Source organism: Leptodactylus fuscus, chromosome 6 (assembly GCF_031893055.1).
Source record: "Leptodactylus fuscus isolate aLepFus1 chromosome 6, aLepFus1.hap2, whole genome shotgun sequence".
NCBI lineage: Eukaryota > Metazoa > Chordata > Amphibia > Anura > Leptodactylidae > Leptodactylus > Leptodactylus fuscus.
In genome coordinates this window covers 162,948,099-162,971,957 of record NC_134270.1, presented here as the reverse complement: position 1 = coordinate 162,971,957, position 23,859 = coordinate 162,948,099, and the positions used below count along the sequence as shown (strand labels likewise).

The window sequence follows — 23,859 nt, the reverse complement described above, 5'->3', positions numbered from 1 at the left end:
GACTTCATCTGGTCTTTGAGTCACCACTGGGACTGCCATAGCCAAACAAAAATAATGCCAAATAATCTGAGATTTCATGAAAAGACACTTACAGATTGACCTTGGATAGATTTATTTTCAGACAATTTTCAGAACAATTTTGAAGCATGTGTATAATTCTCTTCTAATATCTCCATCACATATTCCATTTGAAGCCTCCATTGTAAATTTACCATCAAAAAAAGTTTTGTTAAAATTTTCAAAGTATAACAAAGAAAACCAGAAAAGAACTCCATTGCAAAAAAAATAATACAGCGTGCAACACTATTTTTCCTATCAGAATGACAAACAGCTTAGTGAACCCAGTGAACACCAGTTTTAGTCACTAATATCTGTTAGAAATACAAGTCATGTCTCAAATGTGAACACAGTCTAATAAAGCCCATAAATTCATGTGTTGGACTATGTATCACCTTGACCAAAACATACTTTCAATGAGATCTGTGAAACGTAAAGGGAGTCTGTCAGCAGTAAATTGGTTATAGACTTAAACTCAGTACTTGTATAGATGATTCTATAATTTCCAAATTTGCCTGTTACTCAGCTTTGGAGTCACATTTTCATGTAACTCTTCTTTTTAAGCAGTGAAAAGTTTTGCTTGGGAATCTAGAGCGGACACCACAATCCAGGTTACTTTAGACACACTCCAATGCACTTTTCCACTAATTTGCAAATAAAATTTCGACTTATAGGAAAATGAGGCTCTAAAGCGGAATATCAGAGGTATATTTGTAAAGTTTGTAAGTTTACAACCAATTTACTGCTGACAGGCTCCCTTTAAATACAGAATTTTCAAGTCTATCTAGATTACTATGGGGTCTGCTAATTGTAGCAATTTAATAAATTACCTGTAAATAGTAAAGAAAACAAAGTGCTTATAATATTAGGCTCCGTTCCCACGGAGTAACGCGCCGCTCATTCTGACATGTGTCAGAGTGAGTGCTGTAAAACGGACTCCTATTGACTTCAATGGGTGGCGTCTTATGCGCTCTACACATTGAAATCAGTGGGAGGCTTTTTAACCCATTGATTTCAATGTGTAGCACGCGTACGACGGCACCCATTGAAGTCAATAGGATTCTGTTTTACAGCACTCACTCTGACACGTGTTTACATGTCAGAATGAGTGGCGCGTTACTCCGTGGGAACGGAGCCTTAAGGTGTCAGAGAATACTGGGTTTTGATAAAAGGGGCAAAGGTGACAAAAATGGCTAGAAATATTTTTTAAAAATGCCATGAAAAAAAAACCTTTATGTATGTGAGATTATTCATAATTTTTTATTACATTGAATAAGCTATAACATCGGGCCACAGCATTTATCTTGTTATTCACAGTAAAATATGAAATGAAAAATACAGTTTAAGGCTGTATTCACACTGAGTAACGCTGGCTTTTTCTGTGCTTATTTTTGCACATAGCGCCGCGTTAACGCCGGGCAACGCCACTGTAAAATAGCGCGGCGTACACGTGGCACTATGTGCAAAAATAAGCACAAAAACCGCCAGCGTTACTCAGTGTGAATACAGCCTAAAATGACAAAAATTAAAGAAAAAAAGCTTGTGTGAAATCACCCTTAACCAGATTAATCACAATAGTGTGAAGTTGTCACGGTATATATGCAGCGATTTTTTATTTTTTTTTTGGTCCGAACATTTATCACAGCCCTTCTGTTCCTGCTCAGATATTAGCCCACATTGAATGTTTTCTTTAAGCTGAGGAGGGCGCTTTCTTTTGTTATTTTCTTCCAGTCTTCAGGCAGTTCAGCTGGTTTAGCGTTATATTCTTCAGCAAAGTCTTTGTTAAACTGGACAAAAATGTATTTCCAGTAATCTGAAGACTCAATACTGGGGTCAGGTTGAATGGCCCAGTCTGGATAGTAAGTGCGATACTCTTTATATGGATGATATTTCCCATCTGTGACTGAATTTCGAAATGTACAGTTAGACACAACAGCTGTGGTACAGATATCTGTGACTAACATTTCATGTTGTACCCATCTGCATTGTCCTAAACCTCCAGATCTGTGTAAAGATGCAAAGTGCTCCTTGTGGTCACCACCTCCGGCCTCACAGGGGACTTTACAGAATGGACACTGATGTCCACATCCAATCACTTGTCTGAACAACTCATCCTCAGGCTTCAGTTTGATTTTGGAAATAAGAAATGTAAAACTCATAGACGTCAGCTCTGAGCGGACCTGCTGTTCTGTCAGGTCAAGAAAAAGCTGAATATCAGATGAAAACTGACGAACATTCACTTTGTTGTTGAAAGCGATGATTTTCATTGCTGACTGGGAAATAACTAACTTTTCATTTAACCTCTTCTGAATATTTTCTAAGAACTTGGGAATGTCTTTACTCTTCAGAATCGTCTCTTCTCTAAGAACGCCTTTCACGTCTTTGATGATAGAGCGGATGAGACCTTCCTGTAATGGTTCTAGAGCTTTCGGCTTCTGATAGATTTCTGATATTTTATTTCTGATCCAGTCTTTTGAAAACTTTTCATAACAATTAATATACTGAACGAATTTCTCAAAAGACATTTCATCAAGTAAGATCTTCAGGAGTTTGTACTGGAAGAAGCTTCGACTATTAAACATCTGGTTGTTTGAGCCATGCAAAATATCATCAACCATCGTTCTCCCCAGATGGTCATACACATAATCAGTTATTGCTGGGGTCAGGCACTTCTCACAGTACTGTTTACCTCTGTTTTGAGATTCATCTTTTGCTCTAAAAACATCAAGAAATACACTCAAATAATCAGACTTCAGGTTGTCCAGGCAGGTCCTTGGGTCATTTCTTGTAATAAATCTGTCATGCATCTGCTGAAACCTTCGAGATACTTTTCCAAAAATATAAAGTTTGATGTCCAACTCAAAGTGTGGAGTGAAGTGAAGCGATTTAGACTGAGCATCCAAAAGACTTTTTTTGATCATCTGCAGAATTTCCTGGCAGTAAGTGTCATCATAGTCCTCAGTGGTGTTCTCCTTCTCAGCAACGTACCTGTTACACATCTCTATCAGTAAAATAGCAAAGTCTTCGAGCGTATCAAATGAACCAGTAAGTGTTCTTTTTATTTGCTTACACATTTTTGTTACCCAATTCAGACCCATATGGTTTTTATCATCAACCTTAAAGTCAGTTTTGGGATCTCTTAACACATTCACAGCCAATAACGTTTGATTTATATCAGATCCTTTACTACACATGTCTTGTCTAAGTTGCCTGAGAATTGCATCTCTCACATTACGCCTCTCCAATTTCTCAATCTGTAACTCCGACAGGGTCTTCTCCCACATGGCATTAAATTCACCTTCTACTTCTCTATCACTTAGCTTGTTGTTCTTCTCTCTACAGGTTTTCAAGAGATCCTCGATTTTCTCTTCAATTAACATTTGGTATTTTTTCTTGATGTCCTGAATTTTTAGGTTCCCTTTTTGTATGGAAAGTGCTTTTTCGTACTTGTCAATCGCATTTCTCCTGAGATCTTTTCTTAGACTTGTAACGCTCTTTATAAAATCTTCACGATATCTTTCTATCAGGTTAATGTTTTCTGATTCACTTTCAAAATATTTCCTTATCAGGTCGATCATCTTCATCTCTTCATCATGTAGAAGACGATCAAGATCTCTGTATGTCTTGTCTCTATTTTCTTCAAAATTATGAGTTTGCTGATTCCTAATGTTAGTTTCTTTCCTTACTATCCATTGATGAATCTCTTTGGTAAAATTCCATTCCCACCGGGAAAACTGCACTGACAACTTATTATAAGCTTCCGCCACCAGACTGTTCCTAAAGCTGAAGATGAATTTCTCATGTTTGACGGCCGTCCACAAACTTCTCACCCATTCACAAAACTCAGGTATTGTTGAAGCTCTTGCTTGAAGTTTCTGGTTTATTAGGAACTGTAATAGATATTTTTTAAGCTCAGAAACATGCTCACTATATCCTGAGTTTACAGGAGCCATTGGTGGGACCCCCTGCCACAGTCCCGGAATGTACCAGTTGTGTTTTTCAATGTCATAGTCCATGACATCACTGAATTTGTTATAGTTTCTTTTCTTTTCCATTTTTGCAGCCACTTTTGTCATTTCATTCAGTTGTTCTAGAAGTTTCTTCCTGTCTCTCATATTCTTGTCATGGGCAGACACATCACTCACATTCTGATGGACAAACTGACAGTTGGGTTTTTTTCCAATCTGTTTCATCCTTAGAAATGCATGGACCACTATCTGTAAAATATCTTTCATCTCTGTGGTATTCTCCATCGCCATGTTGACTATGGTGATGTCACTCAACCCAACAACTAATGTGGCCAATTCATTGTCATGTTCATAACTATCATCAAGAGAAGACAATTCAGGAGCTTTTAACCCTTCAGTGTCAATGACCAGAATAAATTCACAACCAAGCTCCTTCTGGAGGTTCTCCTTCACTCTAATAAGAGTCATGAAGGCTCCTCGTGTGCACCGTCCACTGGCCACAGGGAACTGTAGACCAAACATGGTGTTCAGAAGAGTGGACTTCCCCGTACTCTGCACTCCCAAAACAGTTATCACTCTCATCCTACATCGTCTGCCGGTCTTCTTATCCAGCTCAGTCAGGACATCAGTTAACCATTGTAAGGGAATGTTGGAAGCATCTCCGTCAATAAGCTCCAATGGCAGACCATCCAGCAGGAGATCGGCAGCAGTGCCTGGGAGGTGACGGAACTGTTTATCTACTGGGTTTTTTACTGTAGAATATTCGGCTTCATAGAACTGTCCTAACTCACGGAGGAAATGCTCAATTCCTAATGAACTCTCAGAAATTCTCTTGTCAAGCTGCTTAAGTTCTTGGGTGTTGGTTGATCCATCACGTTTGTTACACTTCTCCTTGTATTCAGTCTGTAATTTGGATAAATCTTTTCTTGCAATAGAATCAAGTTCAAATTTCATCCACTTCAGAAAATGTTGTTTCTCCTCTTTAGATAAATGTGTAATTGCATCAATAAATAACACCATAGCTTCTGGAAGATTATGGGAATTTTGTTTTATGAGGAGTTGTTTACGTTCCTTTTGTAGCTTACACACATACATTTCTTGATTTTCTCCACCTTGTTTTGTCATTCTGCATAATTCCTTTTCTATTTTAGACAATTGTCCCCACAGAGCTCCTTGTAATGTCAGACTCTGTTTCTTAAATGTTTCTATATTTTTTATCATTGAGGTGATGCCCAGTGCACAGTCTCTTGTCTTCTGCAACTCAGCAGAAGCTTCATCTATATTAATGTTAAGATTAGAACTTTGTTTAGTAATATCCTTCAGCTTTATCATGTTAGGATTATTTTTTACTTGACCATCTATAATTTTTTGTATCTTGTTCGTAAACTCAGCATCATTCATTGTAGATGATTTTACTACAACATTTGCTTTCTCAATCTTTAGAATTGGCATTAGATCTTGCATGTATTTCTTTGTCTTAGAGTCAATAGGCTGGTCTTTAATTGGAGTGACAATGAAATAAAACTGGGTATCAGATGGACTGCAGGATGATAATAATTAGAGATGAGCGAACAGTGTTCTATCGAACACATGTTCGATCGGATATCAGGGTGTTCGCCATGTTCGAATCGAATCGAACACCACGTGGTAAAGTGCGCCAAAATTCGATTCCCCTCCCACCTTCCCTGGCGCCTTTTTTGCACCAATAACAGCGCAGGGGAGGTGGGACAGGAACTACGACACTGGGGGCATTGAAAAAAATTGGAAAAAGTCATTGGCTGCCGAAATCAGGTGACCTCCATTTTAGACGAATAGTGGATTTCAAATCCGGGTCATATGAGAATGTGAACTTTGTGACTATGAGACAGGGATAGCTGTACAGGCAGGGATAGCTAGGGATAACCTTTATTTAGGGGGGAATGTTATTAAAAATAACTTTTTGGGGCTCTATCGGGTGTGTAATTGTGATTTTTGTGAGATAAACTTTTTCCCATAGGGATGCATTGGCCAGCGCTGATTGGCCGAATTCCGTACTCTGGCCAATCAGTGCTGGCCAATGCATTCTATTAGCTTGATGAAGCAGAGTGTGCACAAGGGTTCAAGCGCACCCTCGGCTCTGATGTAGCAGAGCCGAGGCTGCACAAGGGTTCAAGCGCACCCTCGGCTCTGATGTAGGAGAGCCGAGGGTGCACTTGAACCCTTGTGCACCCTCAGCTCTGCTACATCAGAGCCGAGGGTGCGCTTGAACCCTTGTGCACACTCTGCTTCATCAAGCTAATAGAATGCATTGGCCAGCGCTGATTGGCCAATGTATTCTATTAGCCTGATGAAGTAGAGCTGAATGTGTGTGCTAAGCACACACATTCAGCTCTACTTCATCGGGCTAATAGAATGCATTGGCCAGCGCTGTTTGGCTAGAGTACGGAACTCGACCAATCAGCGCTGGCTCTGCTGGAGGAGGCGGAGTCTAAGATCGCTCCACACCAGTCTCCATTCAGGTCCGACCTTAGACTCCGCCTCCTCCGGCAGAGCCAGCGCTGATTGGCCGAAGGCTGGCCAATGCATTCCTATGCGAATGCAGAGACTTAGCAGTGCTGAGTCAGTTTTGCTCAACTACACATCTGATGCACACTCGGCACTGCTACATCAGATGTAGCAATCTGATGTAGCAGAGCCGAGGGTGCACTAGAACCCCTGTGCAAACTCAGTTCACGCTAATAGAATGCATTGGCCAGCGCTGATTGGCCAATGCATTCTATTAGCCCGATGAAGTAGAGCTGAATGTGTGTGCTAAGCACACACATTCAGCACTGCTTCATCAAGCCAATACAATGCATTAGCCAGTGCTGATTGGCCAGAGTACGGAATTCGGCCAATCAGCGCTGGCTCTGCTGGAGGAGGCGGAGTCTAAGGTCGCTCCACACCAGTCTCCATTCAGGTCCGACCTTAGACTCCGCCTCCTCCGGCAGAGCCAGCGCTGATTGGCCGAAGGCTGGCCAATGCATTCCTATGCGAATGCATACTTAGCAGTGCTGAGTCAGTTTTGCTCAACTACACATCTGATGCACACTCGGCACTGCTACATCAGATGTAGCAATCTGATGTAGCAGAGCCGAGGGTGCACTAGAACCCCTGTGCAAACTCAGTTCACGCTAATAGAATGCATTGGCCAGCGCTGATTGGCCAATGCATTCTATTAGCCCGATGAAGTAGAGCTGAATGTGTGTGCTAAGCACACACATTCAGCACTGCTTCATCAAGCCAATACAATGCATTAGCCAGTGCTGATTGGCCAGAGTACGGAATTCGGCCAATCAGCGCTGGCTCTGCTGGAGGAGGCGGAGTCTAAGGTCGGACCTGAATGGAGACTGGTGTGGAGCGATCTTAGACTCCGCCTCCTCCAGCAGAGCCAGCGCTGATTGGTCGAGTTCCGTACTCTGGCCAATCAGCGCTGGCCAATGCATTCTATTAGCCCGATGAAGTAGAGCTGAATGTGTGTGCTTAGCACACACATTCAGCTCTACTTCATCAGGCTAATAGAATACATTGGCCAATCAGCGCTGGCCAATGCATTCTATTAGCTTGATGAAGCAGAGTGTGCACAAGGGTTCAAGCGCACCCTCGGCTCTGATGTAGCAGAGCTGAGGGTGCACAAGGGTTCAAGTGCACCCTCGGCTCTCCTACATCAGAGCCGAGGGTGCGCTTGAACCCTTGTGCACACTCTGCTTCATCAAGCTAATAGAATGCATTGGCCAGCACTGATTGGCCAGAGTACGGAATTCGGCCAATCAGCGCTGGCCAATGCATTCTATTAGCCCGATGAAGTAGAGCTGAATGTGTGTGCTAAGCACACACATTCAGCACTGCTTCATCACGCCAATACAATGCATTAGCCAGTGCTGATTGGCCAGAGTACGGAATTCGGCCAATCAGCGCTGGCTCTGCTGGAGGAGGCGGAGTCTAAGATCGCTCCACACCAGTCTCCATTCAGGTCCGACCTTAGACTCCGCCTCCTCCAGCAGAGCCAGCGCTGATTGGTCGAGTTCCGTACTCTGGCCAATCAGCGCTGGCCAATGCATTCTATTAGCCCGATGAAGTAGAGCTGAATGTGTGTGCTTAGCACACACATTCAGCTCTACTTCATCGGGCTAATAGAATGCATTGGCCAGCGCTGATTGGCCGAATTCCGTACTCTGGCCAATCAGCACTGGCTAATGCATTGTATTGGCTTGATGAAGCAGTGCTGAATGTGTGTGCTTAGCACACACATTCAGCTCTACTTCATCGGGCTAATAGAATGCATTGGCCAATCAGCGCTGGCCAATGCATTCTATTAGCGTGAACTGAGTTTGCACAGGGGTTCTAGTGCACCCTCGGCTCTGCTACATCAGATTGCTACATCTGATGTAGCAGTGCCGAGTGTGCATCAGATGTGTAGTTGAGCAAAACTGACTCAGCACTGCTAAGTCTGCATTCGCATAGGAATGCATTGGCCAGCCTTCGGCCAATCAGCGCTGGCTCTGCCGGAGGAGGCGGAGTCTAAGGTCGGACCTGAATGGAGACTGGTGTGGAGCGACCTTAGACTCCGCCTCCTCCAGCAGAGCCAGCGCTGATTGGCCGAATTCCGTACTCTGGCCAATCAGCACTGGCTAATGCATTGTATTGGCTTGATGAAGCAGTGCTGAATGTGTGTGCTTAGCACACACATTCAGCTCTACTTCATCGGGCTAATAGAATGCATTGGCCAGCGCTGATTGGCCGAATTCCGTACTCTGGCCAATCAGCACTGGCTAATGCATTGTATTGGCTTGATGAAGCAGTGCTGAATGTGTGTGCTTAGCACACACATTCAGCTCTACTTCATCGGGCTAATAGAATGCATTGGCCAATCAGCGCTGGCCAATGCATTCTATTAGCGTGAACTGAGTTTGCACAGGGGTTCTAGTGCACCCTCGGCTCTGCTACATCAGATTGCTACATCTGATGTAGCAGTGCCGAGTGTGCATCAGATGTGTAGTTGAGCAAAACTGACTCAGCACTGCTAAGTCTGCATTCGCATAGGAATGCATTGGCCAGCCTTCGGCCAATCAGCGCTGGCTCTGCCGGAGGAGGCGGAGTCTAAGGTCGGACCTGAATGGAGACTGGTGTGGAGCGACCTTAGACTCCGCCTCCTCCAGCAGAGCCAGCGCTGATTGGCCGAATTCCGTACTCTGGCCAATCAGCACTGGCTAATGCATTGTATTGGCTTGATGAAGCAGTGCTGAATGTGTGTGCTTAGCACACACATTCAGCTCTACTTCATCGGGCTAATAGAATGCATTGGCCAGCGCTGATTGGCCGAATTCCGTACTCTGGCCAATCAGCACTGGCTAATGCATTGTATTGGCTTGATGAAGCAGTGCTGAATGTGTGTGCTTAGCACACACATTCAGCTCTACTTCATCGGGCTAATAGAATGCATTGGCCAATCAGCGCTGGCCAATGCATTCTATTAGCGTGAACTGAGTTTGCACAGGGGTTCTAGTGCACCCTCGGCTCTGCTACATCAGATTGCTACATCTGATGTAGCAGTGCCGAGTGTGCATCAGATGTGTAGTTGAGCAAAACTGACTCAGCACTGCTAAGTCTGCATTCGCATAGGAATGCATTGGCCAGCCTTCGGCCAATCAGCGCTGGCTCTGCCGGAGGAGGCGGAGTCTAAGGTCGGACCTGAATGGAGACTGGTGTGGAGCTATCTTAGACTCCGCCTCCTCCAGCAGAGCCAGCGCTGATTGGTCGAGTTCCGTACTCTGGCCAATCAGCACTGGCCAATGCATTTCTATGGGGAAAAGTTAGCTTGCGAAAATCGCAAACTGACAGGGATTTCCATGAAATAAAGTGACTTTTATGCCCCCAGACATGCTTCCCCTGCTGTCCCAGTGTCATTCCAGAGGTGTTGGTATCATTTCCTGGGGTGTCATAGTGGACTTGGTGACCCTCCAGACACGAATTTGGGTTTCCCCCTTAACGAGTTTATGTTCCCCATAGACTATAATGGGGTTCGAAACCCATTCGAACACTCGAACAGTGAGCGGCTGTTCGAATCGAATTTCGAACCTCGAACATTTTAGTGTTCGCTCATCTCTAATAATAATCTAAATTGGCTCTCACACATACTTTCAATAAATATAAAAGTGACTGATGAGATTCTGGTGAGAAATGTGAACTGTTCCCAGTTGGACTCCAGGTCTCCACGTAGGTTGGCTACAGCAATAGGCTCTGAGAAAACATCAAATTTCCCACAAGGAAAGTACCAGGACATCTCCACGAGCCCATCAGATATTTTCCTACCAATGTTCCCTCCTTCCATGTTGTCATGTATGAAGAAGTCATGATGTTGTTGAGCGGGGTTGAGAACCTGGTTTATCAGTTTAGATTTAGATAATTTATTTGGGCCCAGCTTGACGAAAGAGAAGATCGGCATTTCAATATTCACCACATTGTCTTCCCTGAACCCTTTACTGTCTGCTAATGACTGAGGTCTCCATTTTTTTACAATGTCTCTCATCGCCCAAAGCATGAAGGTACAGCCTGAACCATGACCAGCAGGAAGCAGGAGAGGAACAGCAAACTGGCATGTGGACATTTTTGATACAATCTCTTGCTGAAGACATTTATCTGAACAGTTCAGGACAGCGCACAGAACATCTAAGGGGTGAATTGTTTTTGACCTATGATCTTCTGTTGTTTTACTGTCAAAGAAATCAAATGGATCATCATCTACACTTGATCCTGGGTATGAGAGATCATCGTCAAGTTCAGTTTTTCTTGCATTTCTGTCCAATGCTATAATGTTTAATAAGAAGTGTTGAGGGAGATCTGCTATGGTGTTTGACTTAAAATGGTTTAGATTTTCCAGACCGATGCTCAAAACATTCCTCAGAGTCAACTTTGTATTTCTGTATTTCTCCATTCCCAGTTCACACAAGAGGTCCTTAAAAATGTTGGCTTTGTCTACAAAGATAAAAGATAAATGTGTATTATTCTGTAGTAAGTATATGTACATTTAGTAAAAAGTCAGGAAAAAAGGGAGAGGGAAGGGAAACACAGCCCAAGCACAAAATTGTGTAAATAACATGAAAAAACACACTCACGGTCCCATTGGAAAAAGACGTTTGCCCGGATCTCCAAAGTTTCCTCCGAGCCAGGAAACAGCCCTTGAGGGAAATTCAACACGAACGCAGAAGGAGAGTCCAGCAAACTTTCTTCCCAATAAAAATATTTTCTTTTCTTCAGTTAGATCATCATGTTATAAAAGCATATACACTCCAATGGGATGATTCAAAAAGTAACATAGTTGTCCAGGACTGACGCGTTTCGAACTATGTCATTCTTAGTCGTAGTCTGGTGTTGTTAAAGTGAATCGCTATGTATATAGCTCAAGAATCATGTGTAGATAATCAGAATAATTACAAAGACCTTTACCAACAAATATACGTAGTACAAAAACACCTTTAAAAACAAATAGGACATGCTATATTATATAATATAAATGGAGCATAATAATTAGTATAAATATACCTTTAAGGAGAACTTTAGAACAAGGGATGAGAAGAAATGAAACAACTTTCAAAGATTTACATGTATAATTTGTAGATGGATATTCACATACATCCATGGCCCGGTAACACAACGAAGTGCACCAATGTTCAAAAATAATCTTCTATTCTAAGAGCAAAAGTTATTGATAAAGGATTCGTACGAATCTTTAACAACACCAGACTGCGACTAAGAACGACATCGTTCGAAACGCGTCAGTCCTGGACAACTATGTTACTTTTGAATCATCCCATTGGAGTGTATATGCTTTTATAACATGATGAGCTAAATAAAGAAAAGAAAATATTTTTATTTGTAAGAAAGTTTGCTGGACTCTCCTTCTGCGTTCGTATGTACATTTAGGCTGAGGCCCCACGTTGCAGAAACGCTGTTTTTTTGTTGCAGATTTTGTTGCGGTTTTCTGAGTCAAAGCCAAGAATGGCTACAAATGGAATGGGAACTCTTTAAAAAGTGATTATACGTCTCCCTTCTGCTCAATCCACTCCTGACTTTGGTTGAAAAACCTGCAACAAAATCTGCAACTAAAAAGCTGCGTTACCGTAACGTGGGGCCTTAGCCTAAGAGAATGTGTCTACAACATACAAAGTATGTGTTTATTTTCTCTTTTTTTTTTTAGCAATTCTTTATTTATAACAAGAAAAACAAGATTATATAAACAGGTATAGATGTTGAATGAATACCACTAAGGGAGGAGCAGATATCAGTTTCATCTTAACATAGGTTTTTCTTACATTTTCAAATCATATATGTAATGGTGCAATAAAAAAGTAAAGGTGGGAGGAGGTAAAAATATGAGAATAAATAATACAGGCTATGACAGCGTATGCGGTAGGTCGAGACCATCAGGAAGGGGTAGAGCAAACAGTGCGCAAGTTACGACAGTGGTACAAATATACAACCAGAGTACATAGCAGGAGCTTCAGACCTCAGGTCCTGATCTCACATCAGGGTATTGTGGGAACGCCTGTAAAGAGCAACCAAGGGGACCAGGTTTGGAAAAATGTATCTCTTCTGCTCAACTCCCAGTTTGCGAGTTTTTCGAACCTACAAATTTCATGACTCTTGACAAACTATTCAGACTTGGAAGGAGGGTTTGTTCACAGCCATTTCAGAGGAATTAACATTTTTCTGGTACATAACAGGTCATGAGATAATCTCTGGATGGTTTAAAATGCTGATCTGGCAGGGCTAGAGCAAGTGAGTTTAAATTTTGTTAGGGTAACATCTCCAACCACTGACTCTACTAGTGCTCAGAAGGGGGTCTATATTGGGCAATCCCTCCAAAGGTGGGAGAGAGAGCACACTTGCTGACTACAGCACCAGCAAACATTTATTGATGCCAGCTTATCTGCATATACCGTATTTTTCATCAAAGACCTCCCACCCCCCCGCCAAATTAAAAAATAGCCCCGGGGCTGGTCCCCACCAGCCCCATACCTTTTTAGAGTTGCAGGTCGGCTTCTGCATGGCAAGGTCGCAGGTGCTGGCCTGTTTCTATCACAGCCGGGAGCCTACTGAAGGCTCCCAGGCCTGTCATAGCAATATTAGTATTAACCAGCCACAATAGTAATATACAGAATCTCCCATAGATGGCAATACACTTGTAAATCACCTCCTTTACCTAGAATACATTGTGATGTATGGAGAATTCATAAGCTCTGGTTTCTTTCCAAAAAGCAGTCTTTATTGCAGCAGACAAAGTACAGGTAGTGCTGCTCAGCAGCTCAGCATGTCAAAACAAACAAATGAAAATAAAGACCTACCCCTTTCTGGCCACTTACAAAATGAGTTATTCCCTCACTAACCAGGGGGTCAGCCTATCGTTGGCCTCCTAACAAACAGGGTTTACAGGTCAACAAGGGGTACACATACCTGGCACTTTAACAACATCCTTTTTGGCAGAGCTTCCTCAGACTGGTTGAGTGTGTATGTTTCAGTCTCTCTCCTCTGTCTCTTACTAACCAGCACACCTGTGCTACTTACAAAGCCCTGCTGGCCTGGCCCCGAGCCTGGAGTGGATTGCCCTGCAGGTCTGGCTCGAACTTTACTCCAGTCCGGGACCTACAAGCTAAATGCCTGTGCATACTGCAACAGACTTGGGGAAAAATAGCGGTTCTCCCACATTATACCTCTCTCCACGTCACAACATATAAAAGTAGAAAATTATTGTGAAACACATACACATTAGGAATCCCTGTGTCCCAAAATGCCTGGTCTACTAATATTTTACTATGGTGAACGTCAAAATCAAAAGTACCAAACTGCCGGGATTTTTCCACCGTTTTGTCACTGATTCAAATAAAAGGTGATCTAAGCAATAGACATTTCCTAAAATGGTAGAACTAAAAAGTACGATTGGCCTCGCAAGAAACGCTCTATGCATACCCGTACAGCTGCAGGGTCACTTGTCAATGTGGCCTTGCAGCTGCTGAAAAACTACAACTCCCATACATTAAATATTTTACCAATTTTTACTTCAAAAATTTTTTCCCCTATTTTCCTTCTCTAAAACCTAAGGGGCGTCTTATAGTATGAAAAATATGGTAATAGTTCAGAGATTTTATACCACTTAGTACCTTATTTGTAGTGGTTCTCTTGTAATCAAATACATGTAGAGAAGCCATGGGAAGCAGAAAGGACTTCTCAGACAACGAGATGGCTTATTCCTGTTCCCAAGATGTGAGGTAGTCTGGCTGCTTTGAATTCCTGCTGCAGGGTTCGATATCTTCCTCAGATTTGGTAGTGGAGTTAGTATAAGTTTTTCAAAATCTGTGCTTTCTGCTTTGAGTGGGAACTGAGAGGCAAATATGTCGCATGTGTGAGTGAAATTGAGGACTTGCAGAAGGATTAGGTGGTGTGTGTTAGGCTGAATTTACAATGAGTTTTTGGTCAGGAATCCGCTTCAAAATCAGCCTCCAAAAAGGCCTCCCAATAGGCAACCTAAAATGGTGTCATTAGAAGATACATCTCATCTCGCAAAAAATAAACCCATATATGGCTACATCGCCAGAAAAAAAAAATTATAGCTTCTACAATGTGTCAAAAAAAAAAAAAAAATTGCAGACAAAACTGTCTGCGCCAGGAAGAGAATAAAAAAGCTATGTGAGGCTATATAAGGGGACACCCCAAATTTAAAGCTTATAATGTAAAAGAAACCAGAAGTGACCCCCAGAGAGACCCCCCTCCACCAATCATAACTACTGGGGAAATTGTAGGGAGTTTAGTTAGTTTTCTCAATATGCTCTGCACAGCTTACATCGTCACTTTTCTGCATCCATTCTGCATTCATTTCTGTGATGCTAATGCTCACAACACCCCTTGATAAATTGTTTGATGGATGCAGTTTTCAAAATGGGGTCACTCTCTAGGGTACACCACTTTACTAAAACTTTAGAGATCTTGCAAACATAACATGGCACCCTGCTGTGTGCCCAAACAGAAGTTTATACCCACATGTATGACACTGTTGTACCCAGGTAATGTACTTAATATCATATGTGGGTATAAACTGCTATTTGTGCAGAGCCGGGCACAGAAGAGAGAGAGCGCTATTTTGGTTTTTGGATGCCATGGCAATTTTGCAGAGCCCCTGAAATGCCACTAAAAATCCCCTGACATGTTACCCCATTTTGGAAACTACACCCCTGAAGGAATTTATCCAGGAGTACAGTGAGCATTTTTAACCCTCAACTGTTGCATTAACCCCTTCCTGCCGATGGAATTTTTTTATTTTCATTTTTCGTTTTTGACTCCCCTCCTTCTAAACCCCATAACTTTTTTTATTTCTCCGCTCCCAGAGCCATATGAGGTCTTAATTTTTTTGGGACAAATTACGGTATTCTTCATGATGCCACCATTAATTATTCTGTACAATGTACTGCGAAGCTGGAAAAAAAATTCAGAATGGGGTGGATTTGAAGAAAAAATGCATTTCTACAACTTTCTTACGGGCTTTGGTTTTACGGCGTTCACTGTGCAGCCAAAATGACATGTCCCCTGTATTCTGTGTTTCGTTATGATTCCAGGGATACCAAATTTCTATGGTTTTACTTACATTTTGACCCCTTAAAAAAAATCCAAAACTGTGTTAAAAAATGTTTTTTTCTAAAAGTCGCCATATTCTGACAGCCGTAACTTTTTAAACGTCCGTGTATGGGGATGCATAGGGCGTCTTTTTTTGCGGGGCCAAGTGTACCTTTTAGTTCTACCATTTTTGGGAAATGCTATTGCTTTGATCACTTTTTATTCAAATTTTTATCAGAATCAAAACAGTGAAAAAACAGCGGTTTGGCACTTTTGACTATTTTTCCCGCTACGGCGTTTACCAAACAGGAAAAATATTTTTATAGATTTGTAGAGCGAGCGATTTCGGACACGGGGATACCTAACATGTATGTGTTTTACAGTTTTTAACTAATTTTATATGTGTTCTAGGAAAAGGGGGGTGATTTGAATTTTTTATACTTTTTATATATTTTTTTTTATTTTTTCACTTTTTTTAAAAAATTTTTTTCATTTATTAGACCCCCTAGGGGTGTTGAACCCGAGGGGTCTGATCACTAATGCAATGCATTACAATGCTAATGCATTGCAATGCATTGCAAAAAATCATCCTTTCTTTTGCAGGCTGCATAGACCAGCCTGCAAAAGAAAGAGGCTGCAGACCGGCCGGGAGCCTTTAACAGGGCTCCCGGCTGTCATGGCAACGTGACGTCGGCCCTAGAGCATGCTCCAGGAGCCGGCGATCACCGGCAAAAAGGTGGCGCCCATGTGCCGCCGGGAAAATGGCGCCCTCGGCGCCTTTAACCATGGTGCCAGAGGGGTTAATGCCTCCGATCGGTCGGAGACATTAGAGCCGGTTGTCTACTGCTTAAATCAGTAGACACCCGGCGGCCGCCTTAGTTACACTCCCAACATGCGCCGTACTATTACGGCTGATGTCGGGAAAGGGTTAATTCATCTTCCAGAGATGAATATGCAGCTGATGGTGGTAGGAGAAAATTGCAATTTTTCCAGGAATACATAATTTCATTGGGTAATATGTTGTGACCAGCTTGTATCAGAGATGAACACTCCAAATGCTTCTGTGCCCGGGATTCTTGCTTAACAATTTTTGGAGTGTGAGTCTCTGCTGACAAAAACTAGGCAACAGATCGGGCACTGAAATGGCATATTGCTAGAAATATTGCTATTTTCACTTTTGATTGTCAGCTGAGAATTCATTTCTGGAAATTAAATGATTGCAACGCTCAATAGTTAAAAATGCTCGCTAACCCACTTGATAAGTCTCCTGAGGGTTGTAGTTTCCAAAATGGGGTCACATGGCTGCAGATTCCACTTTACTGACAATTCAGGGGCTCTGCAAAAGTGGTATGGTATATACCCACATACAGCATTGTTAAGTACGTTAACCTGTGTACAACAGTGTCTTAAATACGGCAATAAACTGCAGTTTGGGCACACAACAGGGGGCAGATGTAAAGGAGCGCTATTTGCTTTTAGAGTGTCAATTTAGATTATTATTTTATAGACACCATGTCATGTTTGCAAAGACTTAGAAATTGCCACTATAAAATGGGGTCACTTCTTGGGGAATTTCAATTTACTGGAAAGTCCCTCTAAATCTATACACCAAAAGCTAAAAATCACAGTGCTCCTTCCCTTCTGAGCCCTCCTGTGTGCCCAAGCAGCAATTTACGCCTGTATATACAACTTCTTTGTAACCAGGATAATCCACTTAATACAGTTTTAGGAGTGCATGTCTCTACTGACACAATGTGGGCACAACATACTGGCCACTGAAATTGCATATTTCTTAAAAAAATATTTTTTCTCCTTGCACATTCATTTGGAGGCTCTATTGGGCTCAAAATGATAATACTGGCTTAATGTAATACGGTGAGAAGGTGACAGACAGAGTGCTGGAATCACGGTATATTTTCTCCAGGTTTCGGACATATGTGTGGTCCAGTGCAGGTCTAGGCTCGTTACTGGGCCATAAAAGGCTGCAGAGCCTACACTTCAGGGCAGATTCTGGAAGGAGAGGAGGTGCCTGGGTCTGTCCTGAAATACTGAAAGTCTGGTCAGACCATACTATGCTGTTTTGTTTGTTCGTGTGGTTGGTAGTAAACTACATGTATAGTTAGCTTTATATTGTTCAGTCAATGCTCAGACCAGCAGGGTTTTGTTTGACATTTTTGCCTGAAGTTAAGGCTGTATTTTATTTTGCTTATTCTGTACCTGAAGTAAAGGTTTATTTATTTTGCTGCTTTTCCAAATAAACCTGTTTGCACCAGACATTGTGTCTATCACTGGTTGGGTCCTCACCATTGCTGCTACCGAGCTACTTTCCCCACAGTAACTAAGATACTCGATAAGCGTCACTGTGATGGGTGCAGCTGTGTAACGTCAGTTTGGTCTGTTCAGCCTGTTCTGCATCACGACGGGGGATGGGGGGGTTGGAGACGTCCAGTGATAGGGCACACCCACCTATGATGCAGCACTTAGGGGCAGATCTTGAGCTTTATATATGCTGGACCACACACAGCACCTCACGGCTATGTATCAAGGCAGGGTGGGGGCCCCTTTATCAGTGGGCCTCATTTTTTTTTTATTAGGGAATTACAACCCACTTCTATACCTACCTCTGATGAGCTAGATAGGGATTATACTAGTGGAAACACAGCATCAGATATGAAAAACTGCAAATGGTGTCTCCCAGCACGAGTACAGACTCCGAAGTTGTTCTTAATAAAACTTAGCTTTTATTATTTTTTAGCATACAGCTGGTTAAAATTACATTAGTGGCGGTGGGGTTGGTAGATACATTATTACAACCATTGGTAACGAGGACCCCTGGATACATAAAGGATACCAAGGACCTCCTCAGAATATTCGAGAATTTTGAATGGGCACCTGAATATGGTTGGTTAACATGCGATGTTAAATCATTATATTCCACGATTCCGCACAGAGTAGCCTTTGAGGCTTTGGCATTCCATTTATACAAGCATTCTAAATATACAGAAGAACTAAATGAATATATTATTATAGTGGTTGATTATTTAATTAAATTTAATTATTTTGCATTTGATGGGGAGTTTTACATACAAACATGTGGGGTCCCTATGGGGGCAAAATTCTCTCCCTCCTTGGCTAATCTTACTATGTCATACTGGGAAGAATTGTTCATATTTGCTTCCAGTAATCCTTTTATCAATGACATTATATACTATGGACGTTACATTGATGACGTCATCATAGTATGGGCGGGAGGTGAAGAAAAAACTAAAACCTTCCACAACTACATTAATGATAATTCCTTTAATTTGCAATTTACGTCATCCTATAATGTGGATACCACTCCGTTTTTGGATGTGCTTTTAACAGGGGACAATACACATGGGTATGTAACAACAAAAATGTATCGCAAAGAACAAGCAGGAAACACCATTCTTTATGCGAGTAGTTCACACCCTGAACGTACAATAAAGTCAATACCGGTGGGAGAGCTCACCAGATTAAAAAGAATCTGTTCTTCTGATGATGATTTTGAAAAGCAAGCGGAGGTAACTTGTAAAAGATTGTCTTCCTGTGGCTACCCACAGTGGAGTTTGAAAAGGGCTAAACACATAGTACAAGAGAAAAAAAGATCTGATCTTCTCAAATCCAAACAACATATCAGAGGACGGGCTAATACTCACAAAAACATATATTTTTCCACCACTTACAGCCAGAATTATAAGGAGATAATTAGCATTATTAAAAACAATATAGCGATATTACATCAAGATGACATACTTAATTCTTTACTTGATAATGGGTGTAAATTTATCGCTAAGCGGGGCAAAACCTTGGGAAATTGGTTGTCACCGAGTTTCTTTACCTCTAATACAACATTGAGGTCTCAAACGTGGCTGGATCTCAAGGACTTTTACAGATGTGGTCAGCCAAGGTGTGGTGTTTGCGAATATGCCAAATCCACAAAAATATTTTCTGATGCAACCATTCAACACTCTTACAACATTGATAGCTTCATAAATTGCAGCTCGGATCATGTCATCTATGCTATAATGTGTGAGAGCTGCAAATTGTGTTACATAGGATGTTCTTCGAGAAAACTAAAAACTCGAATATCAGAACATCTTTGGAGTAGCACTAATATCCATACCACACCAACATCTGGGGCTGCCAAACATTTCCAGACTAAACATCTTGAAAATGTTTCTTCCTTTAAAATCTATGGGATTGAACTAGTTGCCAAGCCCTTACGAGGTGGCAACTGGCAACGTAAACTTTTTAAAAGGGAAGCATCATGGATATTTAAACTTGGAACACGACATCCAGACGGTCTCAACTACAGAACCGACTTATCTTACCTTTACTAACACATATACACACTTACATATACTTACCTTATTATACATGTTTCAGGTTTTATTTTTCATTTACTATTTTTTATTTTTATTTATCTATTCTTTTTTTTCATATATTTTTTTGTAGTTTTTATTTTTATTTATTTATTTATTTTTATTTATTTATTTATTTATTTATTTTTTATTATAATTTTTTTTTTCTCTTTTCCCTTGGGTTAAAAGCACATTGGTACGCATGCGTGCGCTTCATACTGAAAGATATGTATCCAGCACACGTGTGCATTCCCACAAACACCATCTTTGTTGAGGGAAATTAGTGCCCTAAGCTTTACTATATGGATTGCACCGGAATGTTTTATATCATATCCTCACCCCCTTTTTTCCCAGCAAGCCTTCTTTATATTGATGTTAAATGTATAGACCTAGGATGTCAGCCTTTATAATTGTGTAGTTGTTTGATAAATGTTTTTAGTAGACACTATTTATTTATCTATGGATTTGATTAACTATTTATTTTCCAAGCTATCAGCTTCAAATACTGGAGATAGGTATTTAATACATATAATCTCATATTCTGGTCTGACATATCATGTTCGGATTACTGTCTATATTTATTTATTTATGTTGCAGCGATTCTGAATACGCTGAATTATGGTGTTGCTGTCTTCCCCCCTGTATGCATATCATTAACTTAATGACCTTCCTGTCAGTCGGGAGGGGTCGGGCAGTCAGTGTTTTTATCCTTTATATTGGTGCGCATGTAGATGGTTTTTATGCCATGAATAAGGAGCCAATGCTCCGAAACGCGTAGGCTTTGGTCTACCGACCCCACCGCCACTAATGTAATTTTCACCAGCTGTATGCTAAAAAATAATAAAAGCTAAGTTTTATTAAGAACAACTTCGGAGTCTGTACTCGTGCTGGGAGACACCATTTGCAGTTTTCCATTGAGGACAAGTTATCTACGGGGATAACATCCCTTGCATCAGCGACTCCTGAGTTACGCTCATCGTTTCAAGACTACGGGGCATGTAAGTGTTTTTTGTCTCATTTTGGATTGCAAGCACTGCATTCATATTCATGGGCTGTTTGTCCTTGTTTTGTATTGTGGACAGCATCAGATACCCTAGTTAGTGCTGGTTTGTGGTTGTTGCAAGCATCACAATATTTTCAACTCCCATATATTCTCACCTTCAGCAGATTATCCTGGGTTTCCATTGTTTGATAGTGACTGATTCTGTAAAGTTGTGCTATCATGAAGGGGGCATTTATCTAGGCAGAGGCTATGTGCGAGGGAACTCCAAATGTATAGATACCATATTATGAACTTGCTGTATGACTCTCCTTGCATGTATTAGTGACAAAGTGTTATTACACCTGGTCACTGTTTAGCTATGCCTCGACCTAGGATACTGATGGTTGTATGGGGCTATGTGTAACATTCACTCAGTGAGCTAGACATTCTCATTGGTGGGATGCTGGATTTATTAAAGTAAAACAATAGCATCCTTGTAGTAGTTTTTGAGGTATGTTATAGAGGGCCCTTCATTGATTCTGCATAAAAATAGTGCCCATAACATTGATTTGATCCAGTCTTGTACTAATAGCTTAACTGCTATTTTTAGGGATTATCTACTAAAGTTAATTTTTAGTGTACTTGTGTTTTTTGGTTAATTTAGCACAGTTAGGGTCCCTTCACACGGAGTAAACACGCGCTCATTTTAGCAAAATACACGTGTAAAAATAAGACTCCCATTGACTTCAATGACATTTTTATTACACATGTAAAAAAAAACACGTCAAAATGCACCTCAAAAAACACGTCAAACTACACATGTAAAGTGTCATTGAAGTCAATGGGAGTCTTATTTTTACACGTGTATTCTTTACACATGAATTTTGCCAAAATGAGCGCGCGTTTACTCCATGTGAATGGACCCTAATTCTCCCTCACTCCATTCTGTCTATGATTTCTAGCACTAAACTGCCTGAAATTGCTTAAATCTGATTAAATTCTTCTATTCCTCAGATTCTCTGGCTTTGTTGTAACTGCAAACATTTCAGATCTGAGTGTTCTGTATTATGCAGTGATATGAATCATAGAACCTTTACTATCTCCACCATTACTGTAATGCCTTGTGTTCATACTTATATAGTGTATATGACAACAGCACTGTAAGTGGACACTGACTATTGGTTGAGAAGCTTTCAGATGATGCCTGGTAGTTAGAATGTCACTGTGACTCACAAGAAATGTAACTCGAATTTCAATAAATCCCAAACAATTTGGTATACTCGGGTCAAACTCAGCTCATAACAAATCAGTTTGCCCATCTCTACATCTTAGCCCAATACTTTTCTAAGGCTATGTCTGGTTGCCATAAGAGTGATTTTCTGCACCTCACGGACATTTTTATGGTTTTGAAATTTTTAAAAAAAACCTTTTCTAATAGTAAAGAGATCTACGATCACTGCAGAAACAATTCTGACTTTAGTGCTCCATATTCTGCTCACTTCCATCTTGAGATCTTTGCATTTGATTGTCTATGCTTCTTTCATTGTGATGATTTGATCATGCACAACCACATCTGTGGCCAAGCAGCGTTTTTGAATTTTATCATTGAACACAATGTCAGGACAATTTTCATATATTGTCTGATCTGTTTGCACTGCCATGTCCTACATGATGGTAGTTTCACTAATAATAACAACCTAACAGTTACGTTCTCATAGCATGGCTCAGGCTCTTGACCGCCATAATTATTATTCACCATTATCATTGGTAGTAATATTATTATAATTTCGTTTCTCTACACTTACTTTCAGGAGACTTTGCTTTTCTATCTTTGTGATTTTCTTTCCTTGTGTTTCTTTCTTTTTCTTCATTGGATTCTGTAGAAGAGAAATCACACTTGTCAGATACAGTTCTTTTCCACATAACTGCTGAATGGCCCGGAGTCAGGGAGTCAACACAACAGTCACATTCAATAAGATTGGATTATGTGCAGGTTCTAATGTGTGGCCCGCTGGTATCAGATGTATGTGCAATTTTTGTGCAAAACTGTTGTGTACCAAAAATGGTGCATTGACACATGTATTTTGTTGCATAGATGTGTCCAATGTATTCTAGGGTGAATTCAAAATGCAAATCATCTTCAGGTCTTAGGTAGGGGCATACTGACAGTTTCCTTAATCAGTGATATCCAATGACTGGTGCATGTAGTAGTAACCCTGACATACAAGTCTGTCTATTTTCTCCTCATTTCCAGCAGCCATCAGCACCTGCTGTCAGAATGATCCATCAGCATTATTATCATCACATGTATGATAGCAGCACTACTGGTGGGATTCTTTGTGAAGAAATCCAACCCTCACCAATATCATTCCATCCAGTATACCGTGCACATCAATTCTGGGTATCGTAGCTCCATTACCTTCATGATAAGATGTAGGAAAGCAAGAATATCCCTGTTCATCTTCATCATCATTGCTTTCTTTGCTGACGTCTTCAGATCCTAGAGGTACCACATAAACAGTAATGCATATAACTAGTACATTGTTACCTCTTATACAGTAAAAGACTGTAAGAAACTGACCCGAAGAATTATATAACTTAAAGATAATAAATTGCATAAAACATTTACATAAACAAAAAGAAACTTTACACTGCAGACAGGGATGGCTCCAGCTTTATGTAACACACAGTACACACTCTCCACTGATCTTTTATCTCACAATATGTGGGGGGAACAGTCTGTGATAGGAGACACATCAGGAGTAGAGATGAGCGAACACTAAAATGTTCGGGGTTCGAAATCCGATTCGAACAGACGCACACTGTTCGACTGTTCGAACGGGTT

The 23,859-nt window shown here is 41.1% G+C and overlaps 1 protein-coding gene across 1 annotated transcript; it reads right to left on the bottom strand.

Annotated features, from left to right (window-relative positions):
* Positions 1 to 1,558: 1,558 nt before the first annotated feature.
* LOC142208969 (up-regulator of cell proliferation-like) lies at positions 1,559 to 22,852 on the bottom strand. The gene is made up of 3 exons (XM_075277882.1): positions 22,820 to 22,852; positions 10,161 to 11,018; positions 1,559 to 5,584 (listed from the first exon to the last, which is right to left on the bottom strand). The coding sequence occupies exons 2-3, from the start codon at positions 10,975 to 10,977 to the stop codon at positions 1,725 to 1,727; spliced, it is 4,677 nt and encodes a 1,558-aa protein (XP_075133983.1). The 5' UTR covers positions 10,978 to 11,018; positions 22,820 to 22,852; the 3' UTR covers positions 1,559 to 1,724.
* Positions 22,853 to 23,859: the final 1,007 nt, after the last annotated feature.